General features: G+C 44.3%; 4 protein-coding genes across 7 annotated transcripts in view; 2 read left to right on the top strand and 2 right to left on the bottom strand.

Moving 5' to 3' along the window:
- Positions 1 to 1,336: 1,336 nt before the first annotated feature.
- LOC143115485 (chymotrypsin-like elastase family member 2A) lies at positions 1,337 to 10,331 on the top strand. The gene is made up of 8 exons (XM_076277553.1): positions 1,337 to 1,376; positions 1,857 to 1,945; positions 2,050 to 2,147; positions 2,727 to 2,849; positions 3,044 to 3,180; positions 9,437 to 9,582; positions 9,778 to 9,930; positions 10,254 to 10,331. The coding sequence occupies exons 1-8, from the start codon at positions 1,337 to 1,339 to the stop codon at positions 10,269 to 10,271; spliced, it is 804 nt and encodes a 267-aa protein (XP_076133668.1). The 3' UTR covers positions 10,272 to 10,331.
- A 1,195-nt stretch (positions 10,332 to 11,526) lies between these two features.
- Positions 11,527 to 13,452, top strand: LOC143114893 (uncharacterized). The gene is made up of 4 exons (XM_076276732.1): positions 11,527 to 11,711; positions 11,845 to 11,913; positions 12,238 to 12,334; positions 12,491 to 13,452. The coding sequence occupies exons 1-4, from the start codon at positions 11,703 to 11,705 to the stop codon at positions 13,450 to 13,452; spliced, it is 1,137 nt and encodes a 378-aa protein (XP_076132847.1). The 5' UTR covers positions 11,527 to 11,702.
- Positions 13,453 to 13,579: 127 nt separating this feature from the next.
- On the bottom strand, positions 13,580 to 15,910 carry LOC143115483 (uncharacterized). Its single transcript, XM_076277551.1, has 3 exons — positions 15,417 to 15,910; positions 13,929 to 14,747; positions 13,580 to 13,807 (listed from the first exon to the last, which is right to left on the bottom strand). The coding sequence occupies exons 1-3, from the start codon at positions 15,478 to 15,480 to the stop codon at positions 13,590 to 13,592; spliced, it is 1,101 nt and encodes a 366-aa protein (XP_076133666.1). The 5' UTR covers positions 15,481 to 15,910; the 3' UTR covers positions 13,580 to 13,589.
- A 354-nt stretch (positions 15,911 to 16,264) lies between these two features.
- Positions 16,265 to 18,823, bottom strand: part of tmem51a (transmembrane protein 51a) — a 16,334-nt gene continuing 13,775 nt past the window's right edge. For 3 of the 4 annotated variants that reach the window (XM_076276567.1, XM_076276568.1, XM_076276569.1), the window contains exon 3: positions 16,265 to 18,460. In XM_076276567.1, coding sequence (XP_076132682.1) covers positions 18,088 to 18,460 — 373 coding nt within the window. In that variant the 3' untranslated portion in view covers positions 16,265 to 18,087. The remainder of the gene's footprint in view (positions 18,461 to 18,823) is intronic. The other variant, XR_012984998.1, reaches the window with a different exon arrangement.

The following is an 18,823-nucleotide window of genomic DNA, read 5'->3' as shown; positions in this document are numbered from 1 at the left end:
AATATCGCCTATATATTGGTAAATCAGAGGACAGCTGACTAAGAGTTTGTGAAAGTAGCCTTAATGATCACAAAATGCTAAGCATGCATCTAGGCTATTTGAGTTTCTTAAAGCTGAGCTGTGCTACATTTGAATTGTTCAATACATGATTTCATAACAGGCCAAATATAAAATAAATGTTATCTATAGCCTAGATATCTGTTTTTATTAGATGATCAGATGATTTACAGTTATATGTAATATGTCATGTTTCATGTTTTTGGAATGTTTCATACAGTGATGCAGGTCTACTGCAGTGAATAGGCTAAATACAACTTTGATCATTTTTATAGCCTACTACTGTATAGTTAACTTTGGCCTTGGTGCCCTGACATGTGGCCTTTGTGCCCCCCACCAAATATGCCCAACTGAAGGCCAAGTGGCCTTGCCCCCAGAATGGTAAAATTCCAAGCCTGGCTGTGGCTATCCTGCCACAAACACAATGAAAAACACAAAAGTAGCATTTGAAGGTCTTCCCAGACACTAACCAACAAACACACTCATGATGAAAGTAGACGTTTCAGCAGCAAATACCAAAGCCCACGCGATGGTCAATCAGTGCCTGATATTTGTTTTAGTATATCTGCTCAAACGGACTAAGGATGAAACATTTTACACAAAATTAAAAGTAGCTGGGATACCAAAAGAACAAAACACACGACAGATGTCAGAAATCATGATAGAGACATTAACACACTGATTGAAGTCCACAAATGTTGTTTATAAAGCAACAATAACAAAAAAAAAAACTTGTAGCAGTATGAAATAGCGACCCAACTGAGTTATAACAAAGCTGTGAAGTAGGTTGCAGTTTTCAGGAGATGCCATGTTTGAGTTTCTCAGAGAGAGAAAACAAAAAAGGAAAAGAAAGAAATAAAAACCTTCAGCTCCACTGAACAACAATAACGACAACAACAACAACAACAATCCATAAAATGTACAAATATGACCACTTCAAAGTGAGAATGGTTCAGTGGAATATAAACCATGATACGAGTACATTTGTGGGACTACAACATCAAACATATAAACTGTTAGTATATATGTGGGGCTACAATATCAAACGTATAAATTGTTCGTAAACTTGTGGGGCTACAATATCAAACGTATAAACTGTTAGGATGTTTTTCAGAGACGTGTAGTGGGAAAGGCTTTGCCTTCAGCAGGTGTTTTAGGTGTCCTCAGAGGGGGTTAATCTTCCACTTGCCGGCGTGAAAGCTGTGTGAGTGGACACTGTGTGTAGAACCGGACACACACACAGGATCGGTTTTAGACTCTTCAGGAGTGTGTCTGTACCATGCTGAAGTTAGTGTTTCTCGCAGCTCTTTTGACGGAAGGTAAGGTCCACACACACACACACACGGTGTTTGGGTCTGATACAATGTCTGTAAAGACTCCAGGAAAACTTGGCTAGCTTCATACACTTTAGATAAAACCATCTGCTGAATCCCTGAACTCTGAAACAATGTGTGTTGCTTATCATTCATCTAGTACAAGCTATTCACTGCTGTTCTGAACATGATGTCAACAATTTTGAAAATATTCTACAGCGTGTTCATATGTTTGATGTGTGTGTGTGTGTGTGTGTGTGTGTGTGTGTGTGTGTGTGTGCGTGTGTGTGTGTGTGCATATGTGTGTATGTGTGTGTGTGCATGTGTGTGAGTATGTATGTGTGCGTGTGTGTGAGTATGTGTGTGTGTGTGTGTGAGAGAGAGTGTGTTTGTGTGTGTGAGAGAGTGTGTGTGTGTGTGGTGTCTGTATGTATGATGTGTGATGTGTATTAATGTGTTTGTGTGTGTGTGTGTGTGTGAGTGTAGCCTACGGTTGTGGGCTGCCCACATTCCCCCCTGTGGTGACGAGGGTGGTGGGAGGAGAGGATGCCAGAGCCCACAGCTGGCCCTGGCAGGTACAGGAACATCTCACACACACACACACACACACCATCATACATTATTTTCTTTCTAATCATTTTCATTATGTTCTTTCTCTCCCTCTCTCCCTCTCTCTCAGATCTCTCTGCAATACACCAGAAATGGCAACTGGTACCACACCTGTGGAGGAACCCTCATCTCTGCTGACTGGGTCCTCACTGCTGCCCACTGCATCAGGTACACACACACACACACACACACACACACACCAGACACACACACACACACACCAGACACACACACACACACACCTGTGGAGGCAGACCCAGCGGCAAACACAAATTCACGGACGGGCATTACATTTTTCCAAGGGGGGCACAAATTACGATACGAGACATAGCCTACCTGCGAGCTGATAAACCATATCTGTCATCGGATGACAGGGGTTAGTGCAGAAGTGAAGTAGGCTAGCTTAAACTGCGCCATTAAAACCTCCTCTCCATAAAGGTGATAAAGGTGCTACTTGCTTTATTGACAAAGCTATCATATAGGTCTACATTAAATTAGTGTTCAGAATCAGTTCAGTGGGATTGGGGAAGTGGGGTTGGTTGGTGCAGCCAAGCTGGTCCAGGGCGGGCACACATGACTTCCAGGACGGGCCCGGCACCCAAAGCGGAACGGGATCTCTCATTTGCTCCATCCCTTTCTTCCTCCATCTCTCTCCTCCCTTCTTCTCTCCCTTCCCTTTTTTCCTTTCCCTCCCTTCTCCTCTCCCTCCATCTCTCCTGTCTCTGCATCCCCTGTTCCATCCTGCAGCAGCAGCAAGACCTACCGTGTGGCCCTGGGGAAACACGATCTGACAGTGACCGAGGACGCCGCTCAGTTCATCAACGCCGCCAAGATCATCGAACACGAGAACTACAACATCCTTCTCAGCCGGTACATACGTAACCGCCCCCCCCCCCCCCCCCCCACCCCCCACACACACACACACACACACACTACGTTTTGACAAAACAATCAATCACACACACACACACTGTTCATCATTTTACTCTATCTGTACCAGCAGCTTGTATTTGTTCCCTCCTTCCATTTGTGTGTGTGTGTGTGCGTGTGTGTGTGTTCCACAGTAATGACATTTCTCTGATCAAGCTGGAGACCCCTGTGATCTTCTCTGACTCCATCATGCCCGCCTGTCTGCCCGAGGCTGGACACGTCCTCGACCACGACTTCCCCTGCTACGTCACCGGCTGGGGACGCCTGTGGAGTGAGTCTCACACACTAGAGATGCGCGGTTCGCGGTTACAGCCGCGGACTCCGCGGTTAAACCACGGATCGGGCGGATGACATGAAGAAATATAATATTTTAATTAAATTCGGGCGGGTGGCGGTTGAACCAATCAAATGAAAAAAATATATAGTCTATACATTGTTAAATTGTGTTGGGCCTACCTACATCCGAAAAAAACGAGCACACTTTGAAATAGTCAAATTTTCCTCAGGCACTAATTTGGCCTAGTTGCTTATGCATGTTGTTTTGTTCAGGCCTGGGCTACTAACAGAGATGGTGTTTCGGAATTGGTGTATTCCGATGTTTCACTAAGCAACCCCTCTCACGCACGCACACACACACACACTAAAGGTAACAAAAGTGTAAATTAAGTAGCCTATCGTAGCCTACCAGCACTTTTTCCTCTTCAGTGTGCAATAAGAAAGTAGAATAGGCTACAGTGCAAGTTGACCGATGATTCATCTCCCATGTTGCGTCTCGTTGCAGAGGCTTGGTAGGCCACTAAGCAAATCTGCAACCCCATGAGCCCAGCTGCCTAAACATCTCGTATATGAGACTGACTGGGTTATTTTGTTTCGATATTATATATAAAACACATAGTCATTTTAGCCTATTATTCAGGGAATAGGCATTTAAAAGAGAGACAGATTATGGAGTGATATGACTCAGAAATGACATTGGGCAATGGCAGTGCGAGATGTTCAGAACGTAAGAGTTAAAGCTCAATAACATCCACAGCGGAAAAAAGAAGGTAAGAAAAATAGTCGGAAAACTTAGATGTGTAAGGCAAGCAAGCAAGTTTGGCGGTTGTTACTTAAAATGTGAACATGCACCAGGGGCGTCGCCAGCCGATTTTACCGGGGCTTCAGCCCGGGGTAAATTGAGCTCAGCCCGGGTAGCCAAAAAAATGTTATTTAACTTTTTTATTTCGTTGTGCGTTCTATCCCTCGTTAGAACAAAGAATCCCGAACACTAAACTCTGACAAGGATAAGCAGAACGGGCCGGGCGGGGCTGGGGTGGAGAGCGGCAGAGGGTCGCTTCGCGGTCTGGTCTGAGATCAGTGGATCTGTGCTCTCAACTAACGTTACTGCTGTCAACTCACTGGGTGGTGCAGCGTCATAGGTTGCAGTACGTTGAGAAAGCAGACGTGACATGGCCAGCAAAAAACAATTGAAACTGTTTGGCTTTTTCAAACGAAAGGCAAAGGGTAAGAATTCATGTTTGCAAACTGAAATATAAGCTTAGTCCTGTCCGACCAACTCCATAAAGGCCAGCTATTATGTTGTTTACCTATCCTATCGCTAGCTGGCTAGCAAGCTATCATTAGTAAACATTAGTCAGGAGTCAAAATTAACTTTTTGAAATGTGAATATTTACCATTCACTATCTTGAATAAATTCACTGACAAATGAAGTGGCGAAATTCACCCACCATTCAATAGGTAATCCGTATTTTCTGTCTGAAATCTACCAACTTTAATATTTAATATGCATTTGTCTGGTGCAATTTTGAGCCCTGCTAGTAGGCTAAGCAAGCATTAGGCAGCTGCAAGGCATCAGGGGCCATATTCACAAAGCCTTTTATCTTACCACTAGGAGTACTCCTAAATCGCACTAAAAGATTTTAGCTAGGAGTTTTCTCTTAAAAGTTATTCACAAAGCCTTTCAGACCTACTCAGTAAGGAAAAATGACAACTCCTAAACTAAGTGAGTCTTCGTTGCTATGGATGACGTCATTACTCATGCACGAGCTTGACTGAAGTGACCACCTTGATTGGCTGATGATTGTAACGCGGGAATGATTACAAACACCTCCCTTACGATGATGAGTGACAGGTGACAGGTCTGAGAATGCGTGCGCTACACAAGTAGTGCGAAGGACGGAGATGAATAACTGAATAAAAAGGCCTAGCCTAAATGAATAAAGAGTAAGGCAAAACGGGAGCGTACCTATGTTCCCCGGGTCCTATGTTCCCCGCAATTTGTATGGGACCGGGGAACATAGGACCCTTTTTGTAGAAAAGGGTCCTATGTTCCCCGCCTTGTATCTGACCACGGAAATTGCATGAGATATGCTTGCGAGTGCACATTTCGTGCACAAACGGTAGCAAAGTGTATTTTTCTATCAATGTTGCTTGCCGTATAGCACACCAGGTAGACCACACATACGCGCAAGGTGCAATATTGACACAAGCCAGAAGGGCGATTTTCCTAACTTCCACGTTGAGTATAGCGGAGTAAAAGAATAGATGAAGAACATTGTTTATAACATAGGCCTACAATGGTTTTACTTGTGCTTCTTTACTGAATATAACGAGTTCAAAGTTAACATTCTAGGTAACTTCGCATTGTCCGCTTCAGCACTAAATTGAGGACAGCAACGTACACGAGCTCCCTCTCACAGAAGAAACGCGCTACAACTACATGCCTTTTTAAGTTGATATTTAATTGGTTTGTTTTGTTCATTTTTCCGTTCGCTGGCACGCTGCAGGGGGGACTGCGCGTTGCTCTGAAGCCCCTTTGGTCTGACTCGTCAATAATCCAAAAATGTCCCTTTGGGTCTACAGCCCAGTAGCCTATAGTTTGATATCTCTTTGTTCCATTACAATTAATCCCATTCTTCTGACAGCTCAACCAAAGGCTATAGATCACCTCCCTTACCTCTTGTACAGTAAGAATCAACAATGACATGTCAAGTGCAAAGACAATGACAAGCTTGGGACTGAAGCCAGACTCGGCTAGATTTAACAGTGTTTCTCAAACTTTTTTTCTGGGGACCCACTTTTTAAAAATGACAGACTATCGCGACCTAACTCGTGACTGTGGTAGTTAACAAACTAGATCAGTGGTTCTCAAACTTTTTCTTTCATTCCCCACTTTTAGGGGGCATTCTCGAGCCCCACCTGTCCCTCATCGCTCTAAGAAAGTGGTAGGTCAAGCTTAAAATTGTCAAATTTTTTGAAATAATGACAAGTTCTAAATATATCCTCTTCAACAGAGTTAAAATCAGCTGCTGCTGCAGATATAATAATAAATAAATAGCCTACATAACACACATATTTCTGTTTTCCAGCAACATATTAGGAAGCATTGGCCATTATACAGCATTGTACAATATATTCAATGAAATGCCAACATGCTGCATTAAATGGATCCATAATCCAGTCATACTGAGCACTGCTGGTTGGGAAATATTTTTGAAATAAACTTTGCAGGGATGTGATGTAGGCCTACTGTTTAATACATGAGATCACAAGAGACGCCCAATCAGACGTTTCAGCGATTTCGCTCAGAAATCTCAAAGGCATAATACTGTCGCGATCGAGGCGCCTGTCTTACTCAAGTTTTTTTGGTGAATGCAGTAATCTTATTTGCTAGGTGAGGTGCTTGTCTTTGCCTTGTAACTGGACATTTAGCTCAAATGTATCGCTAAGATATATCAAATATATCGCTAAGATAGGCCAGCTTCGTCAAGAAATTTAGTGAACGTGCTTGCAGATTCAAACATGCGCTCTTCCTCCAAGAAGAGGCGACTCGGAGCTCAAACACGCGCGACAGCACTTTACCAACCCGCGCCTTGCCGTGCGGCTGCAGTCTTGGAAGCAGCGGGGAACATGGCCCTTTTTTCAAAAAAGGGTCCTATGTTCCCCGGTAGCGGGGAACATAGGACCCGGGGAACATAGGGATGACCCCGGCAAAACAAATAGCCTAGTAGCCTATGAAACATAGGCCTACGGATTGATGCAGTTGCAGTATCTTTGCAACATTATTTAAATTAATCTGTCACCATATGCCTATGTTTGCAAAGAGGAGAACATTTTAATTTGATTCACAATGAAACGTTACATTTCATTTTCATGTTGACAATGAGTAGTTTTGGTTGTTGTTGCTGGCGTTATTGCATCCCTTTTATGCCTAGGCCTACAATGCAAAATTGTTCCCTCGCGATTGGAAGCTCCTGTTGCCGCATACGCATTTCAAAACATCGCGACGTGAAATGCCGCAAAAAGCTGTTTGTGAGTTAGGAGTCCTCTTGACTTCTTTTAAGCTGTCCCAGACTTAGGTGCTACTTTTAGGTCTAAAATGCTTCGTGAATTACTTTTAGTGAAAAAAATTAGGGGTCCTAAAGTTAGGAGTGACACGCCCATAATTTTTAAGGAGTTGCTCCTAAATTCGCCACTTAGGAGCTACTTTTAGCCTTAAAATTCTTTGTGAATACGGCCCCTGGTCAGGTTAATTGGCACAACACATTTCAGTGCTCGTTTTGAGAGAGAGAGATTTATTACACTCAGCTCTAAATAACTAAATTTAGCCAGAAGGGCTAAATGCTTTCCCCCGTTGTTGAACATTTGTACTGAAAATTGCAGTTTTGATACACAGTAGGCCTGCAATGTAGGATTTTTTCGTAACGGAGATGTTTTAACTGTGACAAACTATAAACCATTACATATCTAGAGGGGGCTGAGACAGCTTTCATTCACCCTGTAATGAGCCATTTAACCATCAAAGTGATTACAAAGCTGATGACAAACATAAAACAGCATTAAAAAACCCAAGTTTCATGGGAATGAACATGTTCCATGGGAATGTGTTTAAATGTCCACTGAAATGTATGAAATTCCCTATGCATAAGCAAGGCATTTGTAATTAGAGCTGAACATTGCAATCTCAAAAGTTCTTTGTATCCTGCAATGTAGTATAATATGTTTTTGTTGGTTTGCCACACACTGATCTGATTCCATGATTTTGTAGAGGGTAGCTGTTTTCTCTCTCTCTCTCTCTCTCTCTCTCTCTGTGTGTGTGTGTGCAATCCCATTTTAACATCAAACATGTTACTGTCTTTTTGGTAGATCTCTGGCATAGATCAAACAACAAAAGAGCAGTCAGGTGATGGAGAGAGAAGGGAGATCAACAGAAGGAGGTGCTGAACATTTGCTTAATGATACATTACATGCAATCCTCACTTAAACGTGCATGTACCTAGTAATTCAATAATAAATAATTTGGGCAGTCTAATGTAGTCTGTTGTCTACTATAATAATAACACTTTTTATGTACTGTATATATATAAAAAAAATCCTCAGCTAATCTTTACATTTACATCCGGTCCAGCCGGGCTAAGCCCAGGTTGTCCTGAAAGTCTAGAAACGCCCCTGACATGCACGTTGCACTGTTGTGCGGTGGACTTTCGGAATGAATAGAGTCGCGTTTCTTTAATATCGAGACGCCATAGTTTTCCGATCGGCCTGCTGGTATAAAATGAATTTTTGAATCTCTCTCTTCCCATGCAGTCAAAATGAATGGGAGTCTTCAGAGGAGGCTTGTCATAGTGTCACCCTGACATGACGTGCGTAAAGTAGCCTATAATGTGAATGACTTTTTTTTATTAAGGATTTATTAAGGATTTCTTTCTTTTTGCAAAAAATAAAGTACAATAGGCATTTAGTAGTAGGCTAAATAGCAGCATGTTGAAATTATGTGCCAAATTGGTTTTTTTTTATTACAATGATAAAATTGTAGGCTACAGGCCGATGTGCGTTTTATTTGGAGACTGTTTTGCGAGACAGAGACCGAGTTTGCTGCTGATATTCTGGGGATAGGCTACAACATAGCCAATGAAGGACTTTAGCCTTTTAATATATTTGCTGCATTGGATCAGTCTTTCTAGAACAGGCAAGAGCTTTCTAGCCTCACGTCAGCAGCGCCGCATCACCCATACATTAAAACAACCAGCGGATGGCGGGCGGGTGCAGGTTTGAAAATTGGTCAAAAATGTTTGGTGCAGATGGATGGCGGATGGATGATAAGTTTTGCTATGCAGTTACGGTTGAAATAATAGCCCATCCGCGCATCTCTATCACTCACACACACACACACACACACACACACACACACACACACACACACACACACACACACACACACACACACACACACACACACACACACACACACACACACACACACACAGAGGACTGAGGATGCATCTACAGTAAGACTCTTTCTGACAGAACAGTCAATCAGAAATGAGCACACAGACCAAGTGCACAGGTAGAACCAATACACGGTTTGAGTGTGTGTGTGTGTGCCAGACCAGATGAGTGTGTGAATGTGTACTGTGTACTGTGTGTGTATGTGTGTACTGAACTATAAATATCTGCTCATATGTGAGAGTAAATACATATCGTAAATGTGTACATGGTTGTGTGTGTGTGTGTGTGTGTGTGTTCAGCGGACGGTCCCGGTGCTGATGTCCTGCAGCAGGCTCTGCTCCCGGTGGTGGACCACGCCACCTGCTCCCAGTCCGACTGGTGGTCAGTGCTGGCCACTGATGACATGGTGTGTGCAGGGGGGGACGGACAAGTGGCCGGCTGCAACGTAAGACTAACACACACACAGACACACACACTCACACATATAGGCGCGCGCACACACACACACACTCTCTCATACATATACGTGCGCACACACACACACACACACTACTTATAGTCACACACCCAAACATACACATGTACACACACACTTACTTGCATCTGCAAAGGCGCTGATTTGGTGATTGGTCTGATGCAGGGTGACTCAGGGGGACCTCTGAACTGCCAGAGTCCAGATGGATCATGGGAAGTCCATGGCGTTGTGAGCTTCGGGTCGGGAACAGGCTGCAACGTCCACCAGAAACCCACAGTCTTCATGCAGGTCAGCTCCTACATCGACTGGATCAACACGGTGAGTCCCCCCCCCCACACACACACACACTGACCTATTCCTTCACATACACACAGACATAGTCATCACACTAGTCAGCTAGAAAAATAGTCTTTTGTCACACACACAATTTATGACCTAGATCCTTGAAGGCTGTGACCATTCCACTTCTCACACACACATACACACACACACACGCAAAGAGCAGGAGTGGTAGGGTCAGCAGACAGAGCAAAGTGACACAGTTAGCGGTACTAACAGGAAGTGCTAGCAGTGTTAACAGGAAGTGTTAACCTAACAAGTGATACACTCATGAATCCCTCTGGCTCCTCCTCCTCCTCCAGACTGTGGCCAACAACTGAAGCAGAGGGCAGCAATGGAGACTGGACTATACAACGGCAAACCTGCAGCTAACACACACACATACACACACACACACACACACACACTTCTGCCAGCATACTGGATAAAATAACTCCTAATCAGATGAATTATGTTAGAATGCAAGAAACTATGTAATGGAACATTTGAAATAAAGAACAAGGATGTTGTAAAAACTATAATCTGTGTGAATATGTGATCTCCACTGCGAATTCAGCTAATAAGCCATTATCACGCTGATCCGACGTACTTCCGCATTCATGATTTTTGTGCACTGCCACTTCCGGTGAATTATTCATCACTCTGGCGTATCCATGATGGATGAGCGCAAGTTTACTTATACTGCATCCCTGGTAAATTTACCTAAAATAACTTTTTCTGACGTACATCGGCTAACTGAACAACACTCCATCACAGCCCGCTCCAAAGTGGACAAGGGATACAGTTTCTTTTTCGAGAACTTCATCTACGACTATGAAGGTGAGTGGCTACTAGCTAACATAACATTACATTAGCTAGGTAGGTTAGCTTATGCTAACGTCAGTTCGGCGTCAGCTCAGATGTTTGTATGGTTATAAGGTGTTTAACATACGTTAAACCCAACTAAAGTAAGATTATTCAGCTTTAAATGAGGCTGTCAATGCACCCATTTCATTTATATTCTGATAGGAAGAACTTTAGCCTCTGTCAGTGTCAGCTAGCTAACGTCAGCATACAAGTGTCTCTTGCTAGAATCATTGGTACATCAACAAACACAGTACAAGTTAAAAATCACGATGGTACCATGAGAGATGTTTTTTTGTCTTTATCTATGTAATGTTGAATCACAGTATGCATTAATTATAGTTTTGTCCACCAGTGTCCAACATCATTGACAGGGAGGTGGCTGTCAGGTCTAGGTGTTACAGGTCGATGAAGAAGCGAGAACAGCCCCATTATTTGAAGGTTATTTTAGGAAGCTAAGGCATAATGGCAAAAAGTTTAACCCCTTCCACTGTTGCCTGTTTATATTAAGTCAGTCAACAGCCATGTGCAATAAATTGCTATACCTTTGTTACATACATACGGTATGCAAACATCATAATGTAACTTTGCATTTAAATTCTTTAATATCCTGTTTGTTGAATCCAACATGTTAATGGTGTAAGGGGTTAACTACTCTACTACGGTTGCAGATTTCCTAGGATTTTTGGTTAATTGTAATGCTCTTCCTTACATTTCTATATCATTTGCAACAAGATTTTCCTTTTAGTTTAACGTTATCAACTAAAACGATTAGTGTTGTGTCTGTAATGTAGATTGTTTTTCAAGCTGATGCAGCCGAATTTCAGGAAACCTCATGCAGCTGTACAGCAGGCAAGGTTCTTTGCAATCATCTAGTGGCCTTGTTGTTCCAGAGTGCCCATTACAGCATGTTGCAGGTGAGGGCTGTGGTCTGGGATGACGTTTACATGGGCAGGTTAATTGGAGTGACACTGGTTCTAGAGGTCTACCTTTGATTGTTAACAAGCACATGCTCAATCCCGGTTTGCTCTTCTATCTCTTGATCTGCAGGTGAGAGCTGTACCACCACCTGTGGCCTGCACAAGCTCTCTGCAAACATGGCATCGACCAAGGACAAAGGTAACATTGTAGCCGCACCATATTAAATAGACTTCCAGTCTATTTTTCAGCCGCGGTGTGAGCTGCCCCGTGTGCCCTCATTCCGCGAACAGTGTGTCCCAAAGTTACGCCTGGGACACAATGTTCGCGGAGCAAACCGTGGCGGCACACAGTGCAGCTGAAAAATGGACAGGAAGTCTATTTAATGCAATGCGCTGTGCGTCTCTCTACATTGGTTAACATTGGAGTGAATTGGAAGCGGTGCCACTCCGCATGGCTACGTGTTTACACCATTACAAGCAAGATACTATTACAATTATGGCTACTTGTTAATATCATTCCCAGGGGATCCATGCAGAGCCGGTTCAGGACTTGGTTGTTAGGAAACCAAAGCCATCCGCCAGGAGTGTATGCAAATCAACACTCTATCAAGCATACACAGGTAATGTTAATACTGTAACTAATATCATACTGTTGGCTACCGTATGATATAGAACACTGCAGTGAGCAATTCTCCAGAGACTCTTGACATCAGAATTGAAACCAAAACAGATGTGTGGATAATTTAACACTTACTGTTTTTAATTTTACGTTTTAGGATCCCTCCCTGACCCGCAAGTCTTGTCTCTTGGAAAAGGACTGAAAAGCCTCAGGCCGCAACCACTAATATCATCAGTGCTGCATGGCTTGTCTGAACTCACCATGGTCGACTCCAGGTTCGGACCTGTGCCGCGAGGTTCACCCCTGTCCTACCAGTGTCCTCCTGTGGTCAAACACGGAAATTACGTCCAACACCCAGATGCACCAAAATTCCCTAAACTACCTTTAGAGGGGTCAACATTTTCCACTACCTTTCCGAACTTTGAACCAAACTCCCAACAGTTTCTCCATTTGGACAGCTTAACTGTGACACACGAAGTGGCAGCTGAGAGAGAGGAGCAGACACGTGAGCAGTCTGAGTGCCCATTATGGCAAGCATTACGTAAACCTAGAGTAACAGCTAGTAGGTTCTATGAGGTTAGCCATGTGAAAGGGCCGTCTTCTGGTCAGACCCTGGCAGGGCGGATACTTAAGGGAGTACGCCAAACTCCCGCCATGAAGAGGGGCCTTGAACGCGAGCCACAAGTGCTGGAACAATATTCAAAACATTTCAATGTAAATGTCTCACGCTGTGGATTTGTTATCCATCCCGACGCTCCTCACCTCGGGGCTAGCCCCGATGCAAGGGTATATGACCCTAGTGCCATTCCGTGTTTTGGGCTTGCTGAAGTTAAATGCCCAGACATCTCTAGCATTTCTGAGGCAGGACATGTAAAAATGGTGAATGGTCAGGCAAAACTGAAGCAGAATAATAAATACCACTGGCAGGTTCAAGGTCAATTGGCTGTAACTGGATTGAGTTGGTGCGATTTTGTAACAGACACTGAGGGAGACTTCACAGTCGAAAGAGTCTGGAGGGATGATGAAATGATAAAAGACATGAAAAAGAAGGTGGACCTGTACTTCTTTGGTACATATATGAATGTGTATCTACAGCAGAAAGTGAAATTAACTGTATGAATAAAGGATTTTATTAATTCCCTTTTTCTGAGTATTTCGCATTATTTACTACAGTATTACATATTTACATTATTTACATTATTACATATTTATTTACATTATTTACATTATTTTGAATACTTGGATCGGGGGAAACACTACTCAACAGGGATGTAGCCTTTTAAATCAAGTGGTCCCTGGAAGTTGGTCATCACACAACAGACAGTCCACAGCTGGTTGACTGTCCCAGACAAGGTTAGAGGGAGAGTGTGTTCCCAGATGCGGTATTCCTTGACTCTGCGTATTGCTCTCTCCACGAGGATTCGAAGTCGGGCGATTGCTTGAGTTTTTAGAGCATCCTCTTTGGTGAACTGCGCTGTGGTTAGAGATGAAATAAGTTAATTTCTATCATTTGTGTGCACATTTTAATGATTATCATTTTTGTCTTAATGTGTTAATCTGTTTTAATTTGAAATGTTCATTCCTTTCATGCCTACCTGTCATCTTGAAGGGTGGTATAATCAGCGTTGCCCCACGATCAGCTAGCAGCTTCGTGATGGTGAAACCCTTGTCTGCCATGCAGCCATCTCCTGGCTCCAGTAAGTCGAGCAGTCCACTTCGTTCAGTCAACTGAACGTCAGAGATGGAGCCGGTGAAGAGACTTGATACGAAAGTCACAGCACTACATGGGGCAATCCCAATTAATCCCTTAAAGGTTGTCGTGTTTTTGTACGATGAGAAAACCTCTGACTGGAGAGTGAGGGATGATGGATTCTGGCATCGCACCTCGGTGCAGTCGATGATAACCCGAACATCTGGACAATACTGCACAAATTTGCTTGGCATGGTGTCCTTGACTTGCTGTTTACTCATCCAGATGGGAAGGGTGCCAAGGAGCAGGTAAAGGTAGTTGGCCCACGTTATAACAACACGGGAGACAGTGGACACACTGACCTGAAACATGTCAGCCAGCACCTTCTCTTGCAGGCCTGCAGCAACTCGGCAGCAGAAGAGAAAAAACTCATCAACTAGTTGCAGTCTACGCGTTGGACTGGGAGAAATGGGTGCAACTGTTTGTCCCTTTTTCTGAGCTTTCGACCAATAAACCACCATGGAGGCAGATGGTTGAATAGCCTCCCAGAAGGCACAAAAAACATCTCTTGATGTGAATCTTGTGTAAAAAAGGATGTCCTTGTCTGATACACAAAATCTGTTAAAATGCACTCGACCCACTTTCAGCTGTGATAGTTCTGTTGTCAGCTCCTTGACTTGGTCTTCCAATTGCTGTATGCGTGCAGCAGCAGCATCCAGTGCACCTGTATGAGATGTGAGAAAAATGAAAACAGATTGTCTGTGACTTGCATATTGGAAGTAGTTTGGACCTCTAAAGTTACATGAAATAGCATTTTATAGCTCAATATTCACCTTTACGTTTAATCAAGTAAGATATAAAATGCAACGTTTGTACTTGTGATGAAGCTTTTCAAATTGTAGTATTGGTCAAATGCTGGGACATCAATAACACTAAACATTTTGTGCCAGTGTTCTAAGTTGACCTACCTCCTCGGTATGACCTACTAATAACACATTCTGTGCTAAAACCATAGGTAGCACATCCTGATAGACATTTCTGACCTGTGAGGGTGTGCTATCTACGGTTTAAGCAAAATATAATGAGCAGTAGGGCATTCTGATAGACATTTCCTACCTAACAGCAGTGGTGGAGGAAGTACTGAAACTCAGTACTTAAGTAAAAGTACAAATAAGCAGAGAAATATTTACTCTAGTAAAAACATGAGTACGTACAAATACGTGGAACATTTACTTAAGTAACGTTACACAGTAACGAAGTATTTGTACATAGTTACATTCCACCACTGCCTAACAGGATGTGCTACCTGTGGTTTAAGCATAGTATGGGGTACTGGTAGGTCATCATGAGGAGGTAGGCCAACATTTCAGAACATCGGCAAACACTAACATACCTGGTTTAGGAGCAGAGCCGTAATCATGTTCTTTCATCACCACCGAAGCTGCGACCTCCTCCATAGCCTCTTCCTCACATGGCAGGGGGTGCTCCAGAGGAAGGGCAGGGCAAACGTCATGACCTAAGCGAGTTGATGCTCTTTTATAAGCGGACTCCCTTCTTGGCAGTCCCCAGTTGTTCCACTGAAAACGGGAGGGCACAGACCCGATTTTCAGACGCTTGATGCGACCCCGATTGGTAAAGTTAGCCTCGTTAGCTAACGCTAGCCTGATAGCACCTGTAGCGTTAGTGTAGTCTGATTCACTAAAGTGCCGGCTACAAACAAACGTGCTACCTTGTTTTATTTTAAAGTTTGGCCCTTCATCCCGGCGAACCGCTTTAATCCACTTCTTCCTTAGACTCAATTCAGTCGGGAATCCATGGAAACTTAAGTAGGGTTGGCGTTGTTTGTTCGATGTACAAAGTGGAACAGAGCAATGACATCTAGCCTTCGTTTCAGCCATTGTTGAACTGCGCCGGAAGTGGACGTGCACAAAATTTAAAAATCCCGCCCGTGAAACCCGGAAGCGTGATAATCCCCTATTGTTCAGTATAAGGGGCTCAGGTCAGGACTGCTTGTCGACCATGGACTGCACTCACACCTACGAGACCAGTGTCATGACCAGAGCCAGGTCATTTACATTGCCACTTGAGGGCGTGTTGGACTCATTGTGTGTTGGACTCATTTACACCACTTGACCACTAGAGGGTGCTGTTCACTCAACATTTGTAAGGAAGATGAAATTCCACATTCAACACAGAACCAATTCAGCAGCCAACTTTCTTTGCATACAAATACCTCTTTTATTTATTTTATATATCTCTTAAGTGTCCAGGAGCAAAACAAAAAACAAAAACATGAATCTCAGTTAGTCAGTTATTTTTTTTAAACATGCCATCTTTAGTCCTTCAGAAGTGAGTCATATCAACACAAACATGAACATAAAACATCAATCTAAACATAAAAGTATAAAAGACCACTCACTCTCTCTCTCTCTCTCTCTCACACACACACACACACACACACACACACACACACACACACAAAAACACAGCTGATTATAAAAGTTCAGATGTAACACCAGCTCAGGGGGAAGGGATTTTAAGAGCTCCTTCTTCTTGTAGCAAATAAGGCAAGGCTCCCTTATCAGTCCAGTTCAAGGTCGAGTGTGTGTGCGAGTGTTTAAAACTTGTTAACGTGATTGCAGCCCAGGTGCACCCACCCCTTCAACACAATGGTGAGCTGTGTTTCTACACAGACAACCCTTGCTCACACACCATGTAGTGTGTGTGTGTGTGTGTGTGTTTGTGTGTCTATGGAGAATGTTCACTCACACCTTTCAGACACTGGTGAGGGTCTTCACAGAGAACACTCAGAGAACACCCTCTCTCTCAGGCTCTGCTGGATCTGGTGTGTGTGTGTGTGTGGGGGTCTTGACAGAGAACACTCAGAGAACACCCTCTCTCTCAGGCTCTGCTGGACCTTGTGCCTTGTGTCTTCACACATAATTCTCCTTCACCTTGGAGTGTGTGTGTGTGTGTGGGGGCTCCACGCGTGTGTGTGTGTGTAATAGAACAGAGAAACCTTAGCTCCCAGTTTTGTTTCTAGATATCGTGTCAAGCATCTAGCAGACGGGAATCATGTAAAAACCGATAAGACACGATGGCTCACACACACTGTGGGTTTTGCGTGCTCACACACTCACCCCTCGGATTTCCCTGAATCCCACAAAAAATGTTGAATTGTATGTGTGCGTGCGTGCGTGCGTGCGTGCGTGCGTGCGTATGTGTCTCAGAGAGCGTCTGAGCTAAGGGAATACTGCAGCTGGCTTCTGAAAGACCCCACTGTGTGCTCAGCCAATCAGAAGTCTCTAACAACATCACCTCGACAACCACACTGAACTACCAACTATCTGGGACACACACACACACACATACACACACACACACAGTGATGTGACTGGTCTCACTCATGATGTCTGACTGATGTCATGAGCTTACTATACTTCTCATGCATCAGTCCACAAACACACAAACACACACACACACACACACACACACAGTCTTATTGAATCTCAGTCTCAAGCTCTTCCCTCACACACACACAGACTTCTCAAAGAAGCCAGTGTCCTTTTGTCTTCAAAATTCAGCACAGACGGCCAATCCATAGAGGCCAACACACAGGCGTGTTTGTGTGTGTGTGTGTGTGTGTGTGTCTTCACTCTGTCTCTAAGTCACTCGGTCAGTAAAACACACCAGAGGAATATCCAGGCGTGTGTGTGTGTGTGTCTTCTTCTGTCTGTCTTTAAAACACACCAGAGGAATATATAGGCGTGTGAGAGTGTGTGTGTGTGTGTGTGTGTGTGTGTGTGTGTGTCTTCTGTCTGTCTCAAACACACCAGAGGAATATATAGGCGTGCGAGAGTGTGTGTGTGTGTGTCTTCTGTCTGCCTCAAACGCACCAGAGGAATATCCAGGTTACTGACCATCAGCAGCTCATTTAGCCACGCCCTCTTCTATAGGTGGCCCCAGCCAATGGCAGGCCAGGAGAGGGCTCCCACAATGAGATGAGTGGCAGCTCCATCTCAATCGCCTTCCCAGCATGCACTGCGTGTGTCCGTGCGGGTCCATCAGAGCTGGGGGGGCTTGTCGTCGTACTGTGGCGGGGGGGTCAGCGGCTCAATGCTGAAGATGGTGACGGGCTGCGGAGAGTTCGGCGCGCTGGATGGACCCTTCGGGCGCAGCTTCTCCGACTTGATGCTGCGGATCTTGAGGGGCAGCAGCTTGTGGGTGGTGCGTCCGTTCCAGCGCCCCCCGGTGGCCGCGTTGGGCTGGGGCGGGCTGACGTCCACCACCACCACCTGGCCTCCCTCCAACACGTCCTCGTACGAGGGCAGCTGGGACGCGCTGTTGCTCCGGCCAGCAGGGGGCGTGTCGGAGGGGAACGGAGCGCTGCCACCAACCACCTCATCATAGCTGGGCACCGTGAAGCGCTCCTCCAGTCTGCACACACACACACACACACACACACACACACACACACACACACACACACACACACACACACACAGGGATTAACATAGCTGTACATAACACGTGTGTGTTAGTGTGAGTATATATGTATATGTATGTATGCAGGGAAGGAATTTCACGGCGGCCACGACGGCCATGGCCATCGTAGCCCCTTGCGTTGGCCGTGAAGCCCCTTTGAAAATCATAGGTTTACAGGCCACGGTGGCCTTGGTGCCCCCTTCTTTCAATATTCTGCTTTGTGTCCTACTAATAGCGTTTTTTATTTAGCCTGTGGCCTGTCAAAATAATCTTAGCATTCACAGCGCAAATTAATTTAGTCTTTTACGCAGTGGA

The sequence above is a fragment of the Alosa pseudoharengus genome, unplaced genomic scaffold, assembly GCF_046254945.1.
Source record: "Alosa pseudoharengus isolate Yale_2024_CS ecotype anadromous, Long Island Sound unplaced genomic scaffold, YU_APseudo_1.1 YU_APseudo_1.1_scf_9, whole genome shotgun sequence".
Taxonomy (NCBI): Eukaryota; Metazoa; Chordata; class Actinopteri; order Clupeiformes; family Clupeidae; genus Alosa; species Alosa pseudoharengus.
Note: the sequence above shows the minus strand (reverse complement) of the source record. Positions and strands in the feature narration are given on the sequence as shown.

What these genes read in the sequence shown, in the direction of transcription:
- LOC143115485 (XM_076277553.1), top strand. Translation starts at nt 1,337, where the DNA reads ATGCTGAAGTTAGTGTTTCTCGCAGCTCTTTTGACGGAAG. An exon ending in CGCAGCTCTTTTGACGGAAG is followed by an intron (nt 1,377 to 1,856) that starts GTAAGGTCCACA and finishes GTGTGAGTGTAG; the next exon opens with CCTACGGTTGTGGGCTGCCC. An exon ending in CCCACAGCTGGCCCTGGCAG is followed by an intron (nt 1,946 to 2,049) that starts GTACAGGAACAT and finishes CCTCTCTCTCAG; the next exon opens with ATCTCTCTGCAATACACCAG.
- LOC143114893 (XM_076276732.1), top strand. An exon ending in GGCATCGACCAAGGACAAAG is followed by an intron (nt 11,914 to 12,237) that starts GTAACATTGTAG and finishes TATCATTCCCAG; the next exon opens with GGGATCCATGCAGAGCCGGT. An exon ending in ACTCTATCAAGCATACACAG is followed by an intron (nt 12,335 to 12,490) that starts GTAATGTTAATA and finishes TTTACGTTTTAG; the next exon opens with GATCCCTCCCTGACCCGCAA.
- LOC143115483 (XM_076277551.1), bottom strand. Translation starts at nt 15,480, where the DNA reads ATGGAGGAGGTCGCAGCTTCGGTGGTGATGAAAGAACATGATTACGGC. An exon ending in CGGCTCTGCTCCTAAACCAG is followed by an intron (nt 14,748 to 15,416) that starts GTATGTTAGTGT and finishes CATCTCATACAG; the next exon opens with GTGCACTGGATGCTGCTGCT. An exon ending in ACCACCCTTCAAGATGACAG is followed by an intron (nt 13,808 to 13,928) that starts GTAGGCATGAAA and finishes CTCTAACCACAG; the next exon opens with CGCAGTTCACCAAAGAGGAT.